Below are 17,971 nucleotides of genomic sequence, written 5' to 3' on the forward strand. Positions count from 1 at the left end.
GAGGAAATTGAGGCCCAGAGGGCAAGGCACTGACCTGCCCAAGGTCACACAGCGAGCCAGCCGCCAGTGTCATAGCTGCCTGTAGCCCTGCGCTCGAGCCCAATCCCCATCTTGGGCCAGGGTTCCTGGGCTTGGAGAGGGCCGCCCGAGCACCGAGGCCTGGCAGACCCCACTGCGGTCGGTCAGCCGTCGCTGCTGCTGACACGGGCCCCTCCTCACTGAGCCCTCCCGGGTAAGTGGGGCTCAGTGCAGTGCCAGGCACGTAGTGATGCGCAGTAAACATGTGGGTGTGGAAAGAACGTGGGCGAGCGTGTATAGCGGGTTGGGCAGCGTGCCCGCCCGCCCCAGGGCTGCGCTGCAGGCCTGCTTCCTCTCTCCTTATGACATGGATTCGGGCGCAGGCTGCTCACCTCGGGCGCAGGATGGCACAAAGCCGGGCGTGCGTGCCGGGTACCGGGGGCACACCCCTGAGAGATGTGGAGCAGCTGGCACGAAGGCACGAGACTAACAAGACGTGATTGAAGGGGGGTGGACCGACACCGAGCACCTCGGGTGAAACCCAAGCAGAGGACATTCTCAGGGCACTGGAGCTGCCTGGTGGTGTGTGTCAAGGGGGTTTGGTTGACACCTGGGACAATGAGGTGACGTTACGATGCTGGCACACTCACGCTGCTCCAACAAGCACGGGACCAAACCAAGAGGGCAGAGGGCCCCTGGCGCCCACCACTGCTCTGACCATGTTGGCGCAGATGTTTGGCTGCAGGAGACACACTTTTCAGAGGGACCTTGACAGCCAGCATGACCCTGGGCTGCTGGACCCAAAGGTGGGGGACTCGACACCATGGCATAGGAAGAGCAGGGGAGGATGTGAGGCTGTGCACCTTGGCTAAGCCGATCGCAGGGGCATGAGATAACAGATTAGCAAATATCAAAAGGGCCTTTGAAGGGGACTATTGGCTGTGTTCTCAGTGGCTCAGACTAGTGCTGGGACTAATAAACAGAGGTACATGGAGGCAGATTTGGCTTTGTAATATAGATTTCTAACAATCAGAGCTGTTCAAGAAAGCGCTTAGTAGCCTCAGATGGGTGCTGAGGTACCTGTCACCAGAGGTATGCAAGTTGGGGGGAAATCACCTCTGTAGGGATCCTGGAAAGTCTGGCAGTTGCAAGAGCTCCAGGTTCCAAGCCCGTGTGGACTTGGGTAGGTCATTGCACCTCCCTGAGCCAGTTTCCTCACGTGTAAAATGAGGGCCAGGGGACTAAAGGAGGGCTCAGCACACTTCGGGCACGGCATGAGCACCCCATCAGAGGTGGGGCCCCTCCCTCTGACAGTTAACACCCTGTCCCTAGCTCTGAGCTCTCATTCTACAAGTCATGTCCTGGGTGCAGGCTGCGTACGTGCCTGACCCTGATCCAGGCCCGGAGGTGACAGCAGTGAGGTGATAAAGCCTTGGTTGCATGATGGGGGGAGGCGGGGAGGGTGTGATGATAAAGAACTAAATGACGTTCGGTAGCGCTGAGTGCTCTGAATGGACCAAGGGCAGGGCTGAACGACCAGTGGGCTATCTCAGATTTGGTGTCAGGGACGGGTGGGGTTGAGGGGAGCAGCTGAGCAGAGACCTGAATGGGGTAGTTGGTTGTTCAGATGCGGGGAGAAGAACACTGCAGGCAGTGAGAACAGCACGTGCAAAGGCCCTGAGGTGGATTTGAGGCACACAGCTGGCCTGGGATACAACTTCCTGGTTGACGGAGAAATTGAAGCCTCTCTCGGCTTGTGCACAATCCACACTGGCCACTGTCCCACAGGGAGGGAGGCGCTTGCCCCAGGGGGTGGGAAATCCACCAGGCAGCCCACGCGTGTCCGGTCCCTGCCATGGGCCCCGCTCTTCAGAGGAAGCTAGGGAAGCGGAGAAGCTCAGTTCCCTCATCTGTAAAATGAGGCTGACAGCGTCGGCCACGCAGGGTGATACAAAATTTAAGGAACGTAAATGTCAGACACAAATGGGCCCTTAGGTAAGGGGTAGCCCAGCCCATCTTACGAGTGAGGAGACTGAAGCCCACAGAGGCTAATGCACATGCCCTGCGTCACAGCGCAGCATTCAACCCGAGCACCCCTGCCTCCGACATTTTTCTTTCCGTGCGTTTTCCTCTCAGCCCTGCAGCTGGGGCTCACAGCACCTGGAATCCAGATGGTTCACCTACCAGGCAGCGGTGGGGGGCAGGGGTGAAGGCACAGTTACCCCGTTTTACAGGCGGGGAATCAAGGCCCAGAGCAACCTGACGGAGGAGCCCTGGTGAGGTGGACGCAGAGACAATAAAATCCACTGTCCAGCCCCAGGGGTTGGCAGGCTTTGCCCCAGAGAACACAGTGTGCATAGCCCATCTCTGGGCCCCCGGGCCTGGCGCTGCGCTTCCAGCAGAGAGAGGCGAGGTGGCTGCCTGCCTCGGGAGTTCTGGCCGGGCCCCAGGAGTCCCCAGGCTTCCTAATCCCAGGTAATGGCATTGACATGGGCAGAGACAATGGCACCTTGGGGAGCCTTGGCCAGCCTGTCCCAGGGAGGACCGCGTGCCAGGGCTTATCGGTGGCGGCAGACAAGATTTCCCTGGCTAAGCCTCACGTCCTGGGAGGCTGGAACACGCACTGCCTGCCCCGCTCGATCCCTGGACCCCTCCGATGTCCCCGTGGGAGTGTGGCCCTGTGAGCAGGAGCCCCAGGCAGTGCGTGGCCGGGCCTCCTGCTCAGTGCAGAGGATATCTGTCTCTGCCATGTCCTGGGGTTTTGTAGGAGCCCTGGGAGACGGGTGGCCCTCATCTTGTCATTCAAGTGGAGAAACAGGTTTGCGGGGGGCCTGCGACTTGCCTGAGGTCTCTGAGCTGGCCAGCCTTGGGTCGTCCTGGCGGACCCCTGCTCTGCCCCGCCTTCCCCCCTCTTGTTGGTCAGGGGACACCCGGGCGACCCTGCCCTGGCCATCCTCTCACCTGGCCCAGGCCAGGGGAGGCCGGGGGTGCGGAGCCCTGGGGAGCAGCCCTGTGTGGTGACAATGCACATTAGCTCACCGCAGCCTCGAGAGGTGGGAATTACTCATCCCACTTCAAGGGCAAAGGCACAGGCTGATGCCCTGTGTCCCTGGGTAGCTCTCTCCATTCAAGGGTGTCCCCATGAGATGGGACATCCGACGATGTGTAGCCAGCGAGACCGGGGCCCACCCCAAGATCTCTCAGTGGCATGCTGTCCCCCAACTGTGCCATGTTGCTTCTCTCTGTGGTAGGAAGAGAGAGGGACCCTTCAAGAGGTGCTGTCATTGCCACCGCACCGTGTTTGGGAGGAGGCCTGCATAGTGGGGACCGGGGGAGGGAGAGGGGGCCCCCGCAGGCCAGGCCAGCTGGGAGCGCCGTGCTTTGCCAGACTCTTCGCTGGCCTGGACTGCGCCAGCAGCCACACCCTGCCAGGTTTAGCACCATCTCAGCCTTGGGCAGAGACGGCCCTGCTTCCAGCAGCTGCTTCCTGCCACTTCCCCTCCCCTGAGCTGGTCACCAGCTGCATTCCGGTGGCTCAGCGATGCCTGGTGCTCATCTGTCTCCCTGTCCCTGGGTAGGTGGGCGGGTGGGCAGCGGGTACTCTGTCCCCTCCTTTACCACTCCCATCTATCATCTCGCTGTGCCGCTCTGCAGACCATTGGTTTCTCTATCTTGGATGCACCCTCTATTCCTCCATCTCTCCCTGCTCAGCTGCCTCCATATTGCTTTTCTGCCCTGTCCTTCCTTTCTCCCCCTGCCCCCCAGGTGCGTGGGGATAGCATCCTGCTCCTCCCGCTAGTGAGTGTGGTGCAGGGGTCACCCTCGGAGCAGAGGCAGAGCGGTATCCTCGAGACCCCGGCCCCAGGCCCAAGAGAACCACTGCCAGCCGGCAGCCCCTCCCTTGCACCTTGAGTGGGCGCACAGCAGGCCGGGGCCAAGTGCTGCTGTCAGCACCTTCAAAGCCTTTCCATCCCCCTCCCCCGCACTTCCCCCCCGCCCCCCCCCGCCACGTCAGGCCACCACGGGTGGTGGGCAGCCAGCCCAGGGACAAGGACAGGGACACAGTAGCTGATGCACATGGGACAGGGTGTGGGGGACCCTTCTCCCCCCTATGGCTGAGTCACAGGGGAGAGTGAGGGTGGGGGGACCTGGGCGCCGGCCAGAGCTGTCCTGGAGACTGGGAGGAAGGAGGAGATGCCACGGGCGGGGCCACCTTGAGGGTTCAGGTGGGCGGAGCTAAGAGCAGCTGGGCTGGGAGTAGGGAAGAGAAGAGATGGAACAGGACTAGCCCCCACCCCAAGCCTGGGCCCTTCCCCTCCCCTCCCGCTCAGCCTTTTCCTATTCTCCCAGCACAGCCTGGGCCGTCCCAGGTTCCAGCTGCTCAGCTTGGCCCGGCAGCCCCTGGACCTGGTGGAGGGGCCGCTGGTTTAAGCAATTCAGGTGTGAGGAGACGGGGTCAGGGCTGGGAGGTTCTGTGGACGCACACACAGAACCATTATAAGTGTGCTTAACATGATGACATAGAGGCAGGCATTGGCCCGTGATCCCCTGAGATGCACGCCCCACATGCACGCCCGCATTGGCTCTCAAGTGCCCCTGTAGCTGGCCACAAGGGCATGTAGCCTGTGCACACAGGCATGCGTGTGTGCTCACGCCGGCCCGCACAGCTGTCTCCTTGTACGTGTCAGCATACCCCTGCACCGGCGCCCTGAGCCGGCGCACACCTGCGCGTGCACCTGCATACAAATGGGGTCCCCAGCCATTCCTGGCTGGAGGAGGTGCAGACGGAAGCTCCGCGGACAGGGCGGGCTTGGCGACTCCGCCTCCTCCGGTACAATCTCGCTGCCTGTGCGTGCACGCGTGTGTGCGTGTGAGTGCGGGGCAGCGGGAAGACCAGGGCCCCACAGCGGGTGGGACTGGCCTGGGGTCTCCTAGGGGCCAGTGGCCACCTTGGACAGCAGTCTCCGACTCCAGTCCTGAGCCTGCATTGCCCCGCCAAGGACAGAAAGGCTGTTTGCTGCCCGGGCACCCCTTCCTGCTGGCTGCCTCGTGGTGCCCTGCCCCCACCCCGTCTGGCCCCTCATCCCAAGCTGGTCCTGCAGGGCTCTGGGAGGTGTGAGGCCACCTCTCCTGCAGGTCCTGATTATCACAGCTTCTGACTCCAAGTTTAATCTGAGGGGTCATCTGGATGCCTGGTCACCGGCCACCTCAACCAAAGGTGCCTGCTTGTACTTCTTCAGGCATGTCCCTTTCTCTCAGCTTCTCTTTCCTCTGTTCCAGCAGCCCTCTGGGGCTTAGGGCTGCAAATTGGTTTTGCTTTCAAGACAAAGATTTAGCATTTCCCCCCCACAAAGCATTCTCCTTCCTGGAGTTCCCCAGGAGGAGGGGCAGGAAGCAGAGGTGGCCCCTGTGAGTTGCCTTTGGCTTTCTTTAGCCAAACGTGGTTTTCTCTTGCCTCATCTTCGCATCCCTGGCCACTGCCCAGGAGGGAGGGAGGGCGCTGGGGCAGAAGCTGGGGCCCCATCTGGCTGTGGGGCTGCGCCCGGTTTGCCAGGCCCCCAGAACAAAGCTCCCCCCGCCCCCACCCCCCCGTCCGGGTCTGGGGCTGTTTCCCTGCTTGGAAAATGAGGGTCTGTAGGCTCTGAGCCCTGCGCTGCCCCCCCACCCGTCTGCATCGTGGGCATGGGCAGCCCAGTTCACCTTACTTCTTCCCCTGCAGATGGCCAGGCAGGGACCTGGCCCCCACTTTACGCGTGTGGGGACAGACTCAGGTGTGCTTGATCTGCCTAATTGGGCCCAGTGGGCTGGGCTCCAGACCTTGTGATTTCTGCTGCCTCAGGAGCCTCGATCCTGGCCCAGGCTGTGCTGTGTGACTCATGGCAAGTCCCTGGCACTCTCTGGCAGAGCTTTGGTCACGGTATTCTGGAGGCCTTGGGCTTTTACGCCTGCCTGAGGGCTCCCCTGCCACCCCCACCCCATTTTGGGGGATGTGGGTTTGGGAGTGTGTCTGGCTTCTCCCTCTTGCCCTCTCTTTCTCTCAGCTCTGCTCCTGTTGGTAATATGAGCATTCTCCTGTCCCCTCCTTGCTGGAGACCCCAGCCCCCGCATCCCCCCGCTTGGGGGGCCCACAGCCATGTTGCTCTTCTCCCCTCCCCCATGGGATCCAAAACAAGAGAATTATTTTTGGAACAAGAGCAGTTACACAACAAATGAATTATTTATCTCTGGGCATGGAGGAGAGGAGGCATTTTGCTGGGCTTCTTAGTTCTTTTTCTGGATTGGAGGGTGCCTGCCGGGTATGTGGCCATGTGTGTATGGCCCGGTTGTCCTACATGAGACTAGGTGTGCTTGTGTGTGTGTGTGTGTGTGTGCGCGCGCGCGCGTGTGTACCTGTCTGTGTGCATGCCGTGGAGTCTGGATCACGTGGGGCACGTGGATCTGTGTGTGGGCAGGTGGGCGAGCGTGCACACGAGTGTGCTGGGGGGGGATGTGAGTGCATATGTGCATATGTGTGTGCACCGGACCCTTCCGTGCCCACTGTCCTAGAACTCTGCCCCTCCTCCCTCCTCCCAGGCCCCAGCTCCCTCTTCCCTCTCTTGCCACCCACCAGGCTCCCTTCATCCATGTAAGGGACCCTAGAGCGTTACTGGTACAGAGGACGCCCCGGGAGGAGGGGGTGGAGAAGGGACCGGGGCCTGCATGGACTTCGAGGGGCCGCTCTGAGCCTTCCCACTGATCTGTCACCCCCTTCTCGGTGCTGCCTTTCAGGAACCCGGTGACAGATGGGTCTCTTCCTTCCTGCCCCTGTCTCACTTGCTCCCCCCTCAGAGCTCCACTCTCCAGCCTTCCATGGGAGTCATCTGAAGCTCTGAGCCCAGAACCTGAGGAGGAAGGAGAGGAGGAGAAGGAGGAGGGAGAGGAAGTCAAGCCCCAAGAGCTGGTGCACGTTCCCAGCAGAAGAGCAACGAGGAGAGCAGGCTGTGGGGCCTGCAGCACTCCTGGCCCTGGCCTGGCCGCGGTGCCCAGTGCCTGCCGGTAGTGCCCCGGAAGTCCCCTGACAGTTGGCACTGGCGGTGCCTGCCTCACCTGGGGCCCCTGTGCTGGGGGTCGTCCCCAAGATGGTGGCGGCCCCAGGGAGGACTGTGCTGCCAACCCCAGCCTCCGGCCGCTAGGCCCTCTGTGCCCCTCACCCCGAGCCCGGCCTGTGGGGGGGCCGCGGCCAGCGCCATGCTGCGCCTGGGGCTGTGCGCGGCCGCGCTGCTGTGCGTTTGCCGGCCTGGTGCCGTGCGCGCCGACTGCTGGCTCATCGAGGGCGACAAGGGGTACGTGTGGCTGGCCATCTGCAGCCAGAACCAGCCGCCCTACGAGACCATCCCACAGCACATCAACAGCACTGTGCACGACCTGCGGCTCAATGAGAACAAGCTCAAGGCCGTGTTCTACTCCTCGCTCAACCGCTTCGGGAACCTCACCGACCTCAACCTCACCAAGAACGAGATCTCCTACATCGAGGACGGCGCCTTCCTGGGCCAGTCGAGCCTGCAGGTGCTGCAGCTGGGCTACAACAAGCTCAGCAACCTGACCGAGGGCATGCTGCGTGGCATGGGACGCCTGCAGTTCCTCTTTGTGCAGCACAACCTCATCGAGGTGGTGACGCCCGCCGCCTTCTCTGAGTGCCCGAGCCTCATCAGCATCGACCTGTCCTCTAACCGCCTCAGCCGCTTGGATGGCGCCACCTTTGCCAGCCTGGCCAGCCTCATGGTGTGCGAGCTGGCCGGCAACCCCTTCAACTGCGAGTGCGACCTCTACGGCTTCCTCACTTGGCTCGTGGTCTTCAACAACGTCACCAAGAACTACGACCGTCTGCAGTGCGAGTCGCCCCGTGAGTTTGCCGGCTACCCGCTGCTGGTGCCCCGGCCCTACCACAGCCTCAATGCCATCACCGTGCTCCAGGCCAAGTGCCGCAATGGCTCGCTGCCCGCCCGGCCTGTCAGCCACCCCACGCCCTACTCCACCGACGCCCAGCGGGAGCCGGACGAGAACTCGGGCTTCAACCCCGACGACATCCTTTCGGTGGAGCCGCCGGCCTCATCCACCACGGATGCGTCCGCAGGGCCCGCCATCAAGCTGCACCATGTCACCTTCACCTCGGCCACCCTGGTGGTCATCATCCCACACCCCTACAGCAAGATGTACGTCCTGGTCCAGTACAACAACAGCTACTTCTCCGACGTCATGACGCTCAAGAACAAGAAGGAGATTGTCACCCTTGACAAGCTGCGGGCGCACACCGAGTACACCTTCTGCGTGACCTCGCTGCGAAACAGCCGCCGCTTCAACCACACCTGCCTGGCCTTCACCACGCGGGACCCGGTCCCCGGCGACCTGGCGCCCAGCACCTCCACCACCACCCACTACATCATGACCATCCTGGGCTGCCTCTTCGGCATGGTCATCGTGCTGGGAGCTGTCTACTACTGCCTGCGCAAGCGGCGCATGCAGGAGGAGAAGCAGAAGTCTGTCAAGGTCAAGAAAACCATCCTGGAGATGCGCTATGGTGCCGAAGTGGAAGCCGGGTCTGTTGTTCACGCTGCTCAGAAGCTGGGGGAGCCCCCAGTGCTGCCTGTGTCCCGCATGTCCTCCATCCCCTCCATAATTGGGGAGAAGCTGCCCACCTCCAAGGGGCTGGAGGCCGGGCTGGATACACCCAAGGTGGCCACCAAGGGCAACTACATCGAAGTGCGCACGGGCACGGGCGGGGATGGCCTCACCCGGCCTGAAGATGACCTCCCGGACCTGGAGAATGGCCAGGGCTCGGCCGCTGAGATCTCCACCATCGCCAAGGAGGTGGACAAGGTCAACCAGATCATTAACAATTGCATCGATGCCCTCAAGCTGGACTCGGCCTCTTTCCTGGGGGGTGGCAGCGGTGGCGGGGACCCTGAGCTGGCCTTCGAGTGCCAGTCCCTCCCTGCAGCCACAGCAGCTTCCCCAGCAGCCGCCCCCGGGGCGCTGGAGCGTCCCAGCTTCCTCTCCCCGCCCTACAAAGAGAGCTCCCACCATCCGCTGCAGCGCCAGCTAAGTGCCGACGCTGCCGTGGCCCGAAAGACCTGCAGTGTCTCCTCCAGCGGCTCCATCAAGAGCGCCAAGGTCTTCAGCCTGGACGTGCCCGACCACCCGGCCTCCGCGGGGCTGGCCAAGGGTGACTCCAAGTACATCGAGAAGGGCAGCCCCCTCAACAGCCCCCTGGACCGGCTGCCGCTGGTGCCTGCGGGCAGCGGCGGGGGTGGCGGGGGCGGCGGGGGCAGTGGAGGCGGCGTCCACCACCTGGAGGTGAAGCCCGCCTACCACTGCAGCGAGCACCGGCACAGCTTCCCGGCGCTGTACTACGAGGAGGGCGCCGACAGCCTGAGCCAGCGTGTGTCCTTCCTCAAGCCGCTGACCCGCTCCAAGCGGGACTCCACCTACTCGCAGCTCTCCCCCAGACACTACTACTCAGGGTACTCCTCCAGCCCTGAGTACTCCTCGGAGAGCACGCACAAGATCTGGGAGCGCTTCCGGCCCTACAAGAAGCACCACCGCGAGGAGGTGTACATGGCCGCGGGCCACGCCCTGCGCAAGAAGGTCCAGTTCGCCAAGGACGAGGACCTTCACGACATCCTCGATTACTGGAAGGGGGTCTCGGCCCAGCAGAAGCTGTGACCCTCTCCTCCCCGGTGAGGACGGAGGGAGAGGGCAGGGAGCACACGGGGAAGGGCCCGGGCGGCCGGGCGGGGGCGCTCAGGGGGCCGAGGCCGAGGAGTGGACGCACACGCACACCCGCACGCACGCACCCACGCACACACCTGACCACCACCTGACTGTGAACAACCACCACCCGACAATAACGGACAGGAAAACAAAGACACGTTCTCCTTAAAGTTTACACACTGATACCGAAACCAGGCGTCTTTACTGTGCTGCCCAGGGACTCTGCTGGGGTGTGCGGGGCTGGGTGGGGCTGGAGGGCCAGTGAGGAAGCCAAAGGCGGGTGGGGCCTGGGGCTCGGGGATTAGGGACAGGTTTGGGGGCAAAGGAGCCTGTGGCAGAGATGGGTTGCAGCCACTCTGGAGCAGGGAGAAGTCCTCTGTTGGGGGACTGGTCACCTGGAGACTCACACCAGGCGGACATTGGGCATTGTTTCCTTCCTTTATGGATGGGGAAACTGAGGCCCAGGGAAAGGAGAGGAGGCGAGAACCCCAGGGCCACAGGGCAGGTTAGAACCAGCTTCTCAGCTTCCCAGCCCAGTGCTAACCCCCACCTCCCGGGCCCCCCTCCCTCGGGCCCCTATCCTCTAGTCACCCACCTCCCCCTTCCACGTGTGGCCTCCTGGGGCTGAGGGACCTGAGAATCAGGTGGGCACTTTTGTCCTAGAAAGCCCCCACGGCCATGCCCTCAGAGCGTGGAGCTGTGGTTCTTCATGTTGGAGGGCCCCATGCCAGCACCCGGGGGAGGCGGGAGGTCCTGCTGACGGGAAAGGAACACAGGCGCGGGGACGTTCCACCAGCCCCTTCACGTGTCTTCCAAGTAGCCTGGGGGGTCTGAGGAGCGTGGTGGACCCACCCCCTCGCATATGAGGCCTCCGCACCCCGGCCCCCAGCTCTCTGGGCCTCCAGGACCCTTACTCATCCCAGAAGGGCAGCAGCGCACTGTGATGCCCAGGGGAGCCGCGGGGAGGCGGAGTATCATGGGGGCCTTCCTGCCGGTGCCCCCACATCCTGACCTCCGACCTGCCTGACCCCCATCATGGGATCTTAGGGCAGCACCTCAACCTGCCCCGAGGAAGGAGGGCTTTCCCACCCAGCCCCTCTTGGCTGCCCCATCTCCAGCCTGAGGGGCTCCTGTATTTCCATGGGAATATGGAAATTGCCCCTCCCTCCCCCTTTGCTGCCCCCCACCCAACATCGAACAAAGCACAAACAGTGAGCACCCTCCCCCCTCACTGGGGGGAGCAGGCTGGGTTCATGGGGCCCTCCCCTGTCCCTGGCCAGCTGCTGTCGCCTTGGCAACCCCGAGCCCAGCAGTTGGGACCGTTGGGCTCCTGGGGGTTCTCCCGCGCAGGCAGTTGAGGGCCGGGAGCCAGCACAGGCCCGAGGCAGCTGCCTCGCTCGGGAGCTAGGGGCTTCCGGGAGGGAGCTCTAGGGGGCAGGCCCGGGGTCCTGAATCGGCGGGGTCTTGAGCACTGGGTGCTGAGGGGCCAGAGCCGGTGGTCTCTTCACCTTCGGTTGGGAGGTGGCCAGTGAGGAGCGGGGACAACTCTTGCTTTGCTCACCTGCTGACGTGCCCCTGGCTGTCACGCACGGCAGGACAGGGGCAGCCCGCTCAGCTCTCCTCACACCCCTGCCGGGGACCCGGCCTCTGGCCCATCACCCAGTTGGCTTTTTTAATATTTGGGAAGTGTGACTGTGGGGTGAGGGTGGGCGCCGGGGTGGGACCAAGACCTGTACTGTGTCGGGGGCTCTGACCAGAAAAGCCAGTGCCACCTCCTGCTTGGAGGGGGGCACCAGTGCCCTTCCTGCTGGGGGAGGGCCGGGGAGGGCCAGAGGAGATGGGGGCTCAACCGATCACCTCTCTCACACCCACGCGGGGGACGGACCAAGCCCAGGGCTCACTTTGGGGTGACATTTGCAAAGAAGGGACTGTTCTGGGCAGTGAAAGGGAGGGGGTCAGCACGAATATGCAGAGCAGACCTCCCCTAGCCTCCCAAACCTGCTCCCAACCCCTCCTCACACCGATTGGCAAAACTGGGGAAAGTGAGCAGGCGGAGTGGCCAGCGGTGTGAGGAAGCAGATTCCCTGTTATATTTGCATGACGATTTTCCTGTATTTTTCTGAGCAAACATCTGTCGTGTATGTGCTGGTTTGTCCAGACTCCCCTGCCCCCTCCCCACCGCCGCCCCCCCCCCCCACATACCCTCTATTGTGATCTGACAAGCAGCTCTTGACACCCGGGGAAGGGGCCAGCTCTGCAAAAGACCCAACACAGGTGCCGCCCAAACACAGCCCTCGTCCCACACCCCCATCCTGTCTCTCTGAGTTGGGGCTCACAGTGCCACCTCCCCTCCTCCGTCTGTCTCTCTTGTCCACAGCCCCGTCCCACCTGTCCTCATCCTTGCCCCTTCCCTTCCTCCCCACCAGGGAAGGGCAGCCCGGGAAAAGGGAGCGTGGAGGAGGGGCCTCTCCCCTGTCCCACGTGCCCCCACTTTGCAGCTGGAGAAGTCAGGGTCCCCAAAGATGGGGGAGCCTGGTGATGTGGCCACCAGGCGGGGTGTGGGGTCAGTCACACTGCTGAGTACAGGAGGCCAAGAGTGTGGGGCTTCGTGGACAGGTTTATGGCAGGGGTGGGGGCCCGGAGGAACCCAGGGGAGGGATGGGAGGACTGAAGCCAGAGGTCACAGGCCTCTCGGGGGGCAAAGCTGCCCTCAGGGCAGGCTCCCCTGCCACGGGTCCACCGTTCCCGGGTGAAGATGACCTACAAAAGCCCCAGACCCTCTCCCCTCAGGGAGCTTTAAGGATAGGCTTCCATCCTCACAGAGAGGGTCTTGCCGTCCAAGGAGGTGAACCGACCTTCGTGACCCTGGCCACACGGGTCTTTGGGGCGGGACACTTCCTGAAAGTCGGGCCTATGGAGTGGCCAGCCGGGTCCTGCGCTCCGGGGAAGGGAGCCCTACGCTCACTGGAGCCCACCCAGGAGGCCCTCCGGCACCTGTGTTCTGTGTGCTGTTCAGGGCGATTCTTCCCCAGGGGGGAGAAAACACTCACGAGAGACAACTGAGCATGTATGTCAAGGAGTCTGGCTGGCCGGGGCCCCGCGTTTGTAACGGTGAATGGTGGCCCTGGGCCGTGGCCTGGGCAGGGGGCCCTGGTGGAGTTGGGGGGCCAGCTGGCTGGAGGAGATGTGGGTGCTGCGCCCTGGACCTCCCGGCAGAGGCCTCCCTCCTTTGGGTCAGGCCTGGGCTTGCAGCCAGAGAATCTCCAGAGGAGATTGCCGGGTGCCCGTTCCTGGAAAGCGGCCTTGGTGGGTCCCCCTCTCCTGTGGGTATGGCAGGCACCCCGGCCCTCTGTGGGAGCGAATGGCCTCCCAGAAGTGAAAAGCAGAGGTCTGGGGCGCGGGGGGGCGAAGCTTAGTCTGGTTTAGACGCTGCCCCAGAGGTTCTGGGCTGGCTCCTTCCCCCTGCAGGAGCGGCCTCTCCTGCCTGAAGAGGCCCCTGGCCTCTGCCCTCCCCTTAGGGGACAGAGCAGGAGGACCATGCAGGCTGCCAGTGCCCAGGCCGGGAAAGGGCCCTGTGCGGGCTGGTGGCAGTGGAAAGAGGCACTTGGGAAGAGTAGGCCCGAAAGACCCCAGAGAGGCAGCGGGGAGGCTAGGCCTGGCCCAGGGTCTCTGGTGTCCTCAACTGGAAGTCGCTCGCCTGTCCCCCCCGCCCCCCGCCCCCCCGTCCCCCCCGTCCCTGGGAATTTAAGGGGGAAAACAAACACAGGAAAGGGAAGGAAGGAAATCTTCTAGGGTCTCGCAAGGACAGACTGAGGCCAGGCATGGGGGACAAGAGTGATAGGTTCTCGCTTCTAAGGGCTTACCTGCCATGAAGGGACAGCCACAAAATGTTCCCCAGGGAAGGACGCCGTGCAGACATTTAAAATAGAGTGACGGAGGACGGAGGGGCTGGGGTGGCTCTCAGCAGAAGAGCAAGGGCAGCCAGGCTCTGAAGGTCAAGAGCCAGAGGGCCGGCCCACGCCGTGGGAGAGTGGAGGGAGCGTCTGGAAGGACCCCCTCAGGCCGCCCCCATGCTCTGTCCCGCCTGCGAGGGAGTCTCCCACTCAGCACCACGCCCTGGCGAAGCTCGGCCCTCTCCGCTGGGGGCGGGCGGGTGGGCAAGGCTCGGGGAAGCCGCGGGGGGTCTAACCCGCGTGGGGGCTTGCCAGGCAGGGCTGAGGGCTGCCCGCGAGGCCAGTGTGAAGGCTGGGACTCACCTGATCCCAGCGCTGTCCTCTGATGACACTTCTGCTCCACGACCACCAAGGTCCCAGAGGCTGCCAGGCCCCCCATGCTCCTCGACCCCATATCCTCCCACCTGTAAGACAACCAGTATCTACACTCCCTGCCCCTCGCGCTTGCCCCAGTGCTCCCTAAAAGGGTGCCTCACCGCCGCTGGGCAGTGGGGGCAGGAAAAGGGGTGTGGACTGGGGTGGGGTGGGAGGGTCTGGGCCTCTCTTCCTTCCCTTGCCCCCCGCCAAGCAAGCACAGGGCTGGCCAGGGGCCAGGGGTCCATTTCCGCGCCCTCCCTTCCCCTCCCTCCCCCTCCCTCCCCCAGGAGCCTCCAGCCCCTGGGCCCGGCACCTGGTTTGGGCTTGCAGAGCTGGGCCCCAGCCCCGGGCTACGAACCCATGACCCTAGCTGTGTGCGGACCTTTCCTCCCCCGGGGGCGGGGGGGCCTGAACCCTCTCCTTTTCTTCTTTTAGAGGGGTAAGTTCATTTATTTTCTCATCCTGATATCTGCCTCTCCCTCTCCCCAAATTCCTCTTTTAAACTGAATGGCACGAAATTGTTTTCCTCAACTCGAAGATTCCTGTATGGAGAGAATCAATTTCTATATTTGCAATAAATTTCTTATTTAAAACAACGGGGCCAAGGTCTGTGTTGAATGTCAATGCCCACCTACCCCTGAGCCCCAAGTCGGAGCCCCGCTGTCCCCTGTTGCTGTTGTGGCTTCGGTCCCCATTCCCCTGTCTGACCAGGGCCTCACATGCCCTGTCGAGGAATGACCGTCACTGAATGCGCAGTTACCGCCTGTGGTCAAGGCAGCAGAACTGCGTCTGCCACACAGACGGTGGGCTGCCAGGAAACTAGAGGGACACCCCCCGCCGCTGGCCTGGCAGAACCCAGCCCATAGCTTCTCCTCCTGGAAACCCGGCAGCCCCTCTGCCAGCTGCCCTCGCTCCCCTTCCCGGGGTCCTGGTGTCCCGGCCTCTGTCGTCACGGTATCCAGGCCTTAGAGGCGAAGGGACATTTGGGAGTCATGTCTCCGCTGATCCCCAGGGGAGATGCCCTCAGAGGGTTGAAGTGAAGTGGGACTCAGTGGGTCACCGGTCATTGCCAGGCCAGCTGCCAGGCCACCTGCCTTTCTGCACAGTGGCTGCCCAATGGTCTGTTGCCCTTTTCTCCACAGCTGTGAGCCGTCCACCGGCTCCTGCTCAGGGACCAGACCTTGCCACTTGTCTTTCTGGTCAGGCACGGCCCCACTGGTGCTCAGGTCTTCATCCAGTGACCTCAGGCTGAACTGCCAAACCTCTGCTCACGGGGAGCCCAGGGCCCCCCTCCCGGCCCCAGTCTCCTGCCTCCCCAGGAGGCAGAGCCCCTCCTCATCCATTTCCTGGACCCCTGACTCCAACGGCCACAAACCCTTCCACAGGAAGCCCCTGACTCAGCCTGGGTCTCTGTGAGAGGTCCCTGTGGAGGGGACTCCCGGGCACTGAGCGAGTCCCCTGGGAGTGACGCCCCAGGGCAGCGTTGGCCTCCTCGACCCTGGGTCAGAGGCCCTGTTTCCCGGTGGCCGTCAGCCCGTGGCTCTTTCCTGATCCCTTTCGCCCCCCTGGGAGTGTGTGTGGCCTGCAGGGAAGCGGGGCCTGCAGGGAGGCTTCTGGAAAGGCCCAGGGCTGGAGCCCAGCTGGCCTCCTGTTCCCCCCACGCTGCCCTCAGTCACCCTCGATGCTGCCGTCCCAAGGCGGCTGCCGCGCGGGCCACAGTCCCCCGTGTTCCCAGGCTCTCCTGAAGCTGTTTCACGTCTCGCTTCCTGAGGGAAGGTTGCTGTGAACTGGCACCACGGTGGGAGGAGGGGACAGGGCCAGGTTTGTGGGAGGGGACAGAGGGGCAGGTCCTGGAATCTCTCCAGCACTGTCCTCTCAGGTATGCTCCTGGGGCTTGTCCTGGGTCCCCAAGCCTGTCTTGGGATCCGGGCAACCCCGGTGACTCTTCATCATCATGGGCATTTCCTCCTCGTTGGGGAGGGGGTTTCCGTTATTCCTGTGGAAACAAAGATGTGACCAAAAGTGGACGTGAGCCTCATGGACCCAGGCCAGTCCAGGTCCTTCCATAACAGGCTGCCCCCAGCCCCCAGCACCCCCACCCTGTACCACTCAGGTTTCAGGAGGACCAGCAGTTACTGGGAATTCGGAAGCATCCTCAAGGACAGCTCTGCTTTTGTGTACAGAAAGACTCATTCTGTTCTTACGCAGGTTTCAAAGCGACCCTTATTCATTAAAGTTACAGATTCAGAGACCGTTAATCTGTTTATAAATCTAGTAAAGTTTAACATTCACACTAAAGGGGACTTTCGGTTAATTTAGATCCTGTTTACAAATGCCATTAACTCAGTGTTCTTAATCACCCCACACTTTGCCCAGTAGTCCAATAATTTTCTCTTTAAAATGCTTCATTTATTTGAAAAACAAACGAAACCTTGTGTCCTGATGATTGTCTAGGAGTCTAGGGTAACTGGCCTGTCGTCACGCCCCACTCTTCTTATTCCACGAGTGGGGTCTCAAGGAAAGTCCTAATTCTGAATTAACTCTTGATTCACAAATAATCAATTTGAATTTCAAGGACATTGGCGTTGTAAAGAGCAAACATCAACAAAAACCCACACACGAACATGCCCGACTCTCTAAACCCAAGCCCGGAGTATGTGTCTTGGGCCTCCTTCCAGTTCTCTGTGGGGCGAGGACGCATTCATCGCCGATGGAACAAGGGTCACCCAGTGAGTCTGCCTTGCGGGCGGTTCGGGCTGAGACCTTCTTGCTGGCTGTGGCTCCTACTGACTGGGGTTCTGGGCTGGGACAGGGGTCTGGGTGCTACCGGCTGGAGTGCAGTTCCGGGACGACGTCCCTCTCGCCTGCCCTGGGTCGTGAGCTCTCAGTGGGGAGTTCTCTGAAGCCTGTGCCCAGGGGGCCAAGCTGGCGGTGACCTGGTTCCTCTATCCTCTTCAGGAAGTCGGCCTCCCCGCCCACATCTTGCCAACCTTGACCCTGTCCAGATCAGGCCTGCTTCCTTGTCCTCCAGGTTCATGAGTGTCCCTCCCACATCGCAGGGGTTCCCGCTTCGCGGGGGCTCCCATGTCACCCTTCGCCCCCAGGACAGCTGTCTGGGCTCCTGCAGGGGGACTTGGTTTGAAGGTATTCTCAGTGCCTAGGAACTCCCCCTAGTGGCTGGCCAGGGAACTCCTCTAAGTTGTGGCTCAGCTCAGTCCCCTCCTCCCAAACGCCCACCTTGACTTAGTGACAGCAAAACCACTTCCTCCAGAAGTGCCCTCAAAATGAACCCTTATGCTTCCTTGAAGGGACACTGGGGATGCCACTGGGTCTTAGCTGGCTCTCAGAGGCCTGTCTCAGAGGCATGGTCCCCAGCACCCCAGCCCCTGGTCTGTGACCCCCAGCCCTGCTTCCCCAGGCCGGCCTGCTTCTGCCTCTGCCTCAGCTACGGAGGTTTCTGTGGGGACACATGGTCTTCTCCTCCAGGTCAGGGCCCTACCAGTCCTGACGCCCTGACCAGGGCCCCCCTTTCCTGCTTTGAACCCTAGTGTCCCCGCACTGGTCTGCTGCCCTTTTCTCCACAGCTGTGAGCCGTCCACCGGCTCCTGCTCAGGGACCAGACCTTGCCATTTGTCTTTCTGGTCAGGCACGGCCCCACTGGTGCTCGGGTCTTCATCCAGTGACCTCAGGCTGAACTGCCAAACCTCTGCTCACGGGGAGCCCGGGGACCCCCTCCCGGCCCCAGCCTCCTGCCTCCCCAGGAGGCAGAGCCCCTCCTCATCCATTTCCTGGACCCCTGACTCCAACGGCCACAAACCCTTCCACAGGAAGCCCCTGACTCAGCCTGGGTCTCTGTGAGAGGTCCCTGTGGAGGGGACTCCCGGGCACTGAGC

At 62.4% G+C, this 17,971-nt stretch overlaps 1 protein-coding gene across 1 annotated transcript; it reads left to right on the forward strand.

Annotated features, from left to right (window-relative positions):
- Window positions 1-7,230: 7,230 nt before the first annotated feature.
- On the forward strand, window positions 7,231-9,720 carry ELFN2 (extracellular leucine rich repeat and fibronectin type III domain containing 2). Its single transcript, XM_054574419.1, has one exon. The coding sequence runs from the start codon at window positions 7,246-7,248 to the stop codon at window positions 9,718-9,720; it is 2,475 nt and encodes an 824-aa protein (XP_054430394.1). The 5' UTR covers window positions 7,231-7,245.
- The last annotated feature ends 8,251 nt before the right edge of the window (window positions 9,721-17,971 follow it).

Source organism: Pteronotus mesoamericanus, unplaced genomic scaffold (genome assembly GCF_021234165.1).
Source record: "Pteronotus mesoamericanus isolate MK-2021 breed Mesoamerican mustached bat unplaced genomic scaffold, CSHL_Meso_final contig_263, whole genome shotgun sequence".
Taxonomy (NCBI): domain Eukaryota; kingdom Metazoa; phylum Chordata; class Mammalia; order Chiroptera; family Mormoopidae; genus Pteronotus; species Pteronotus mesoamericanus.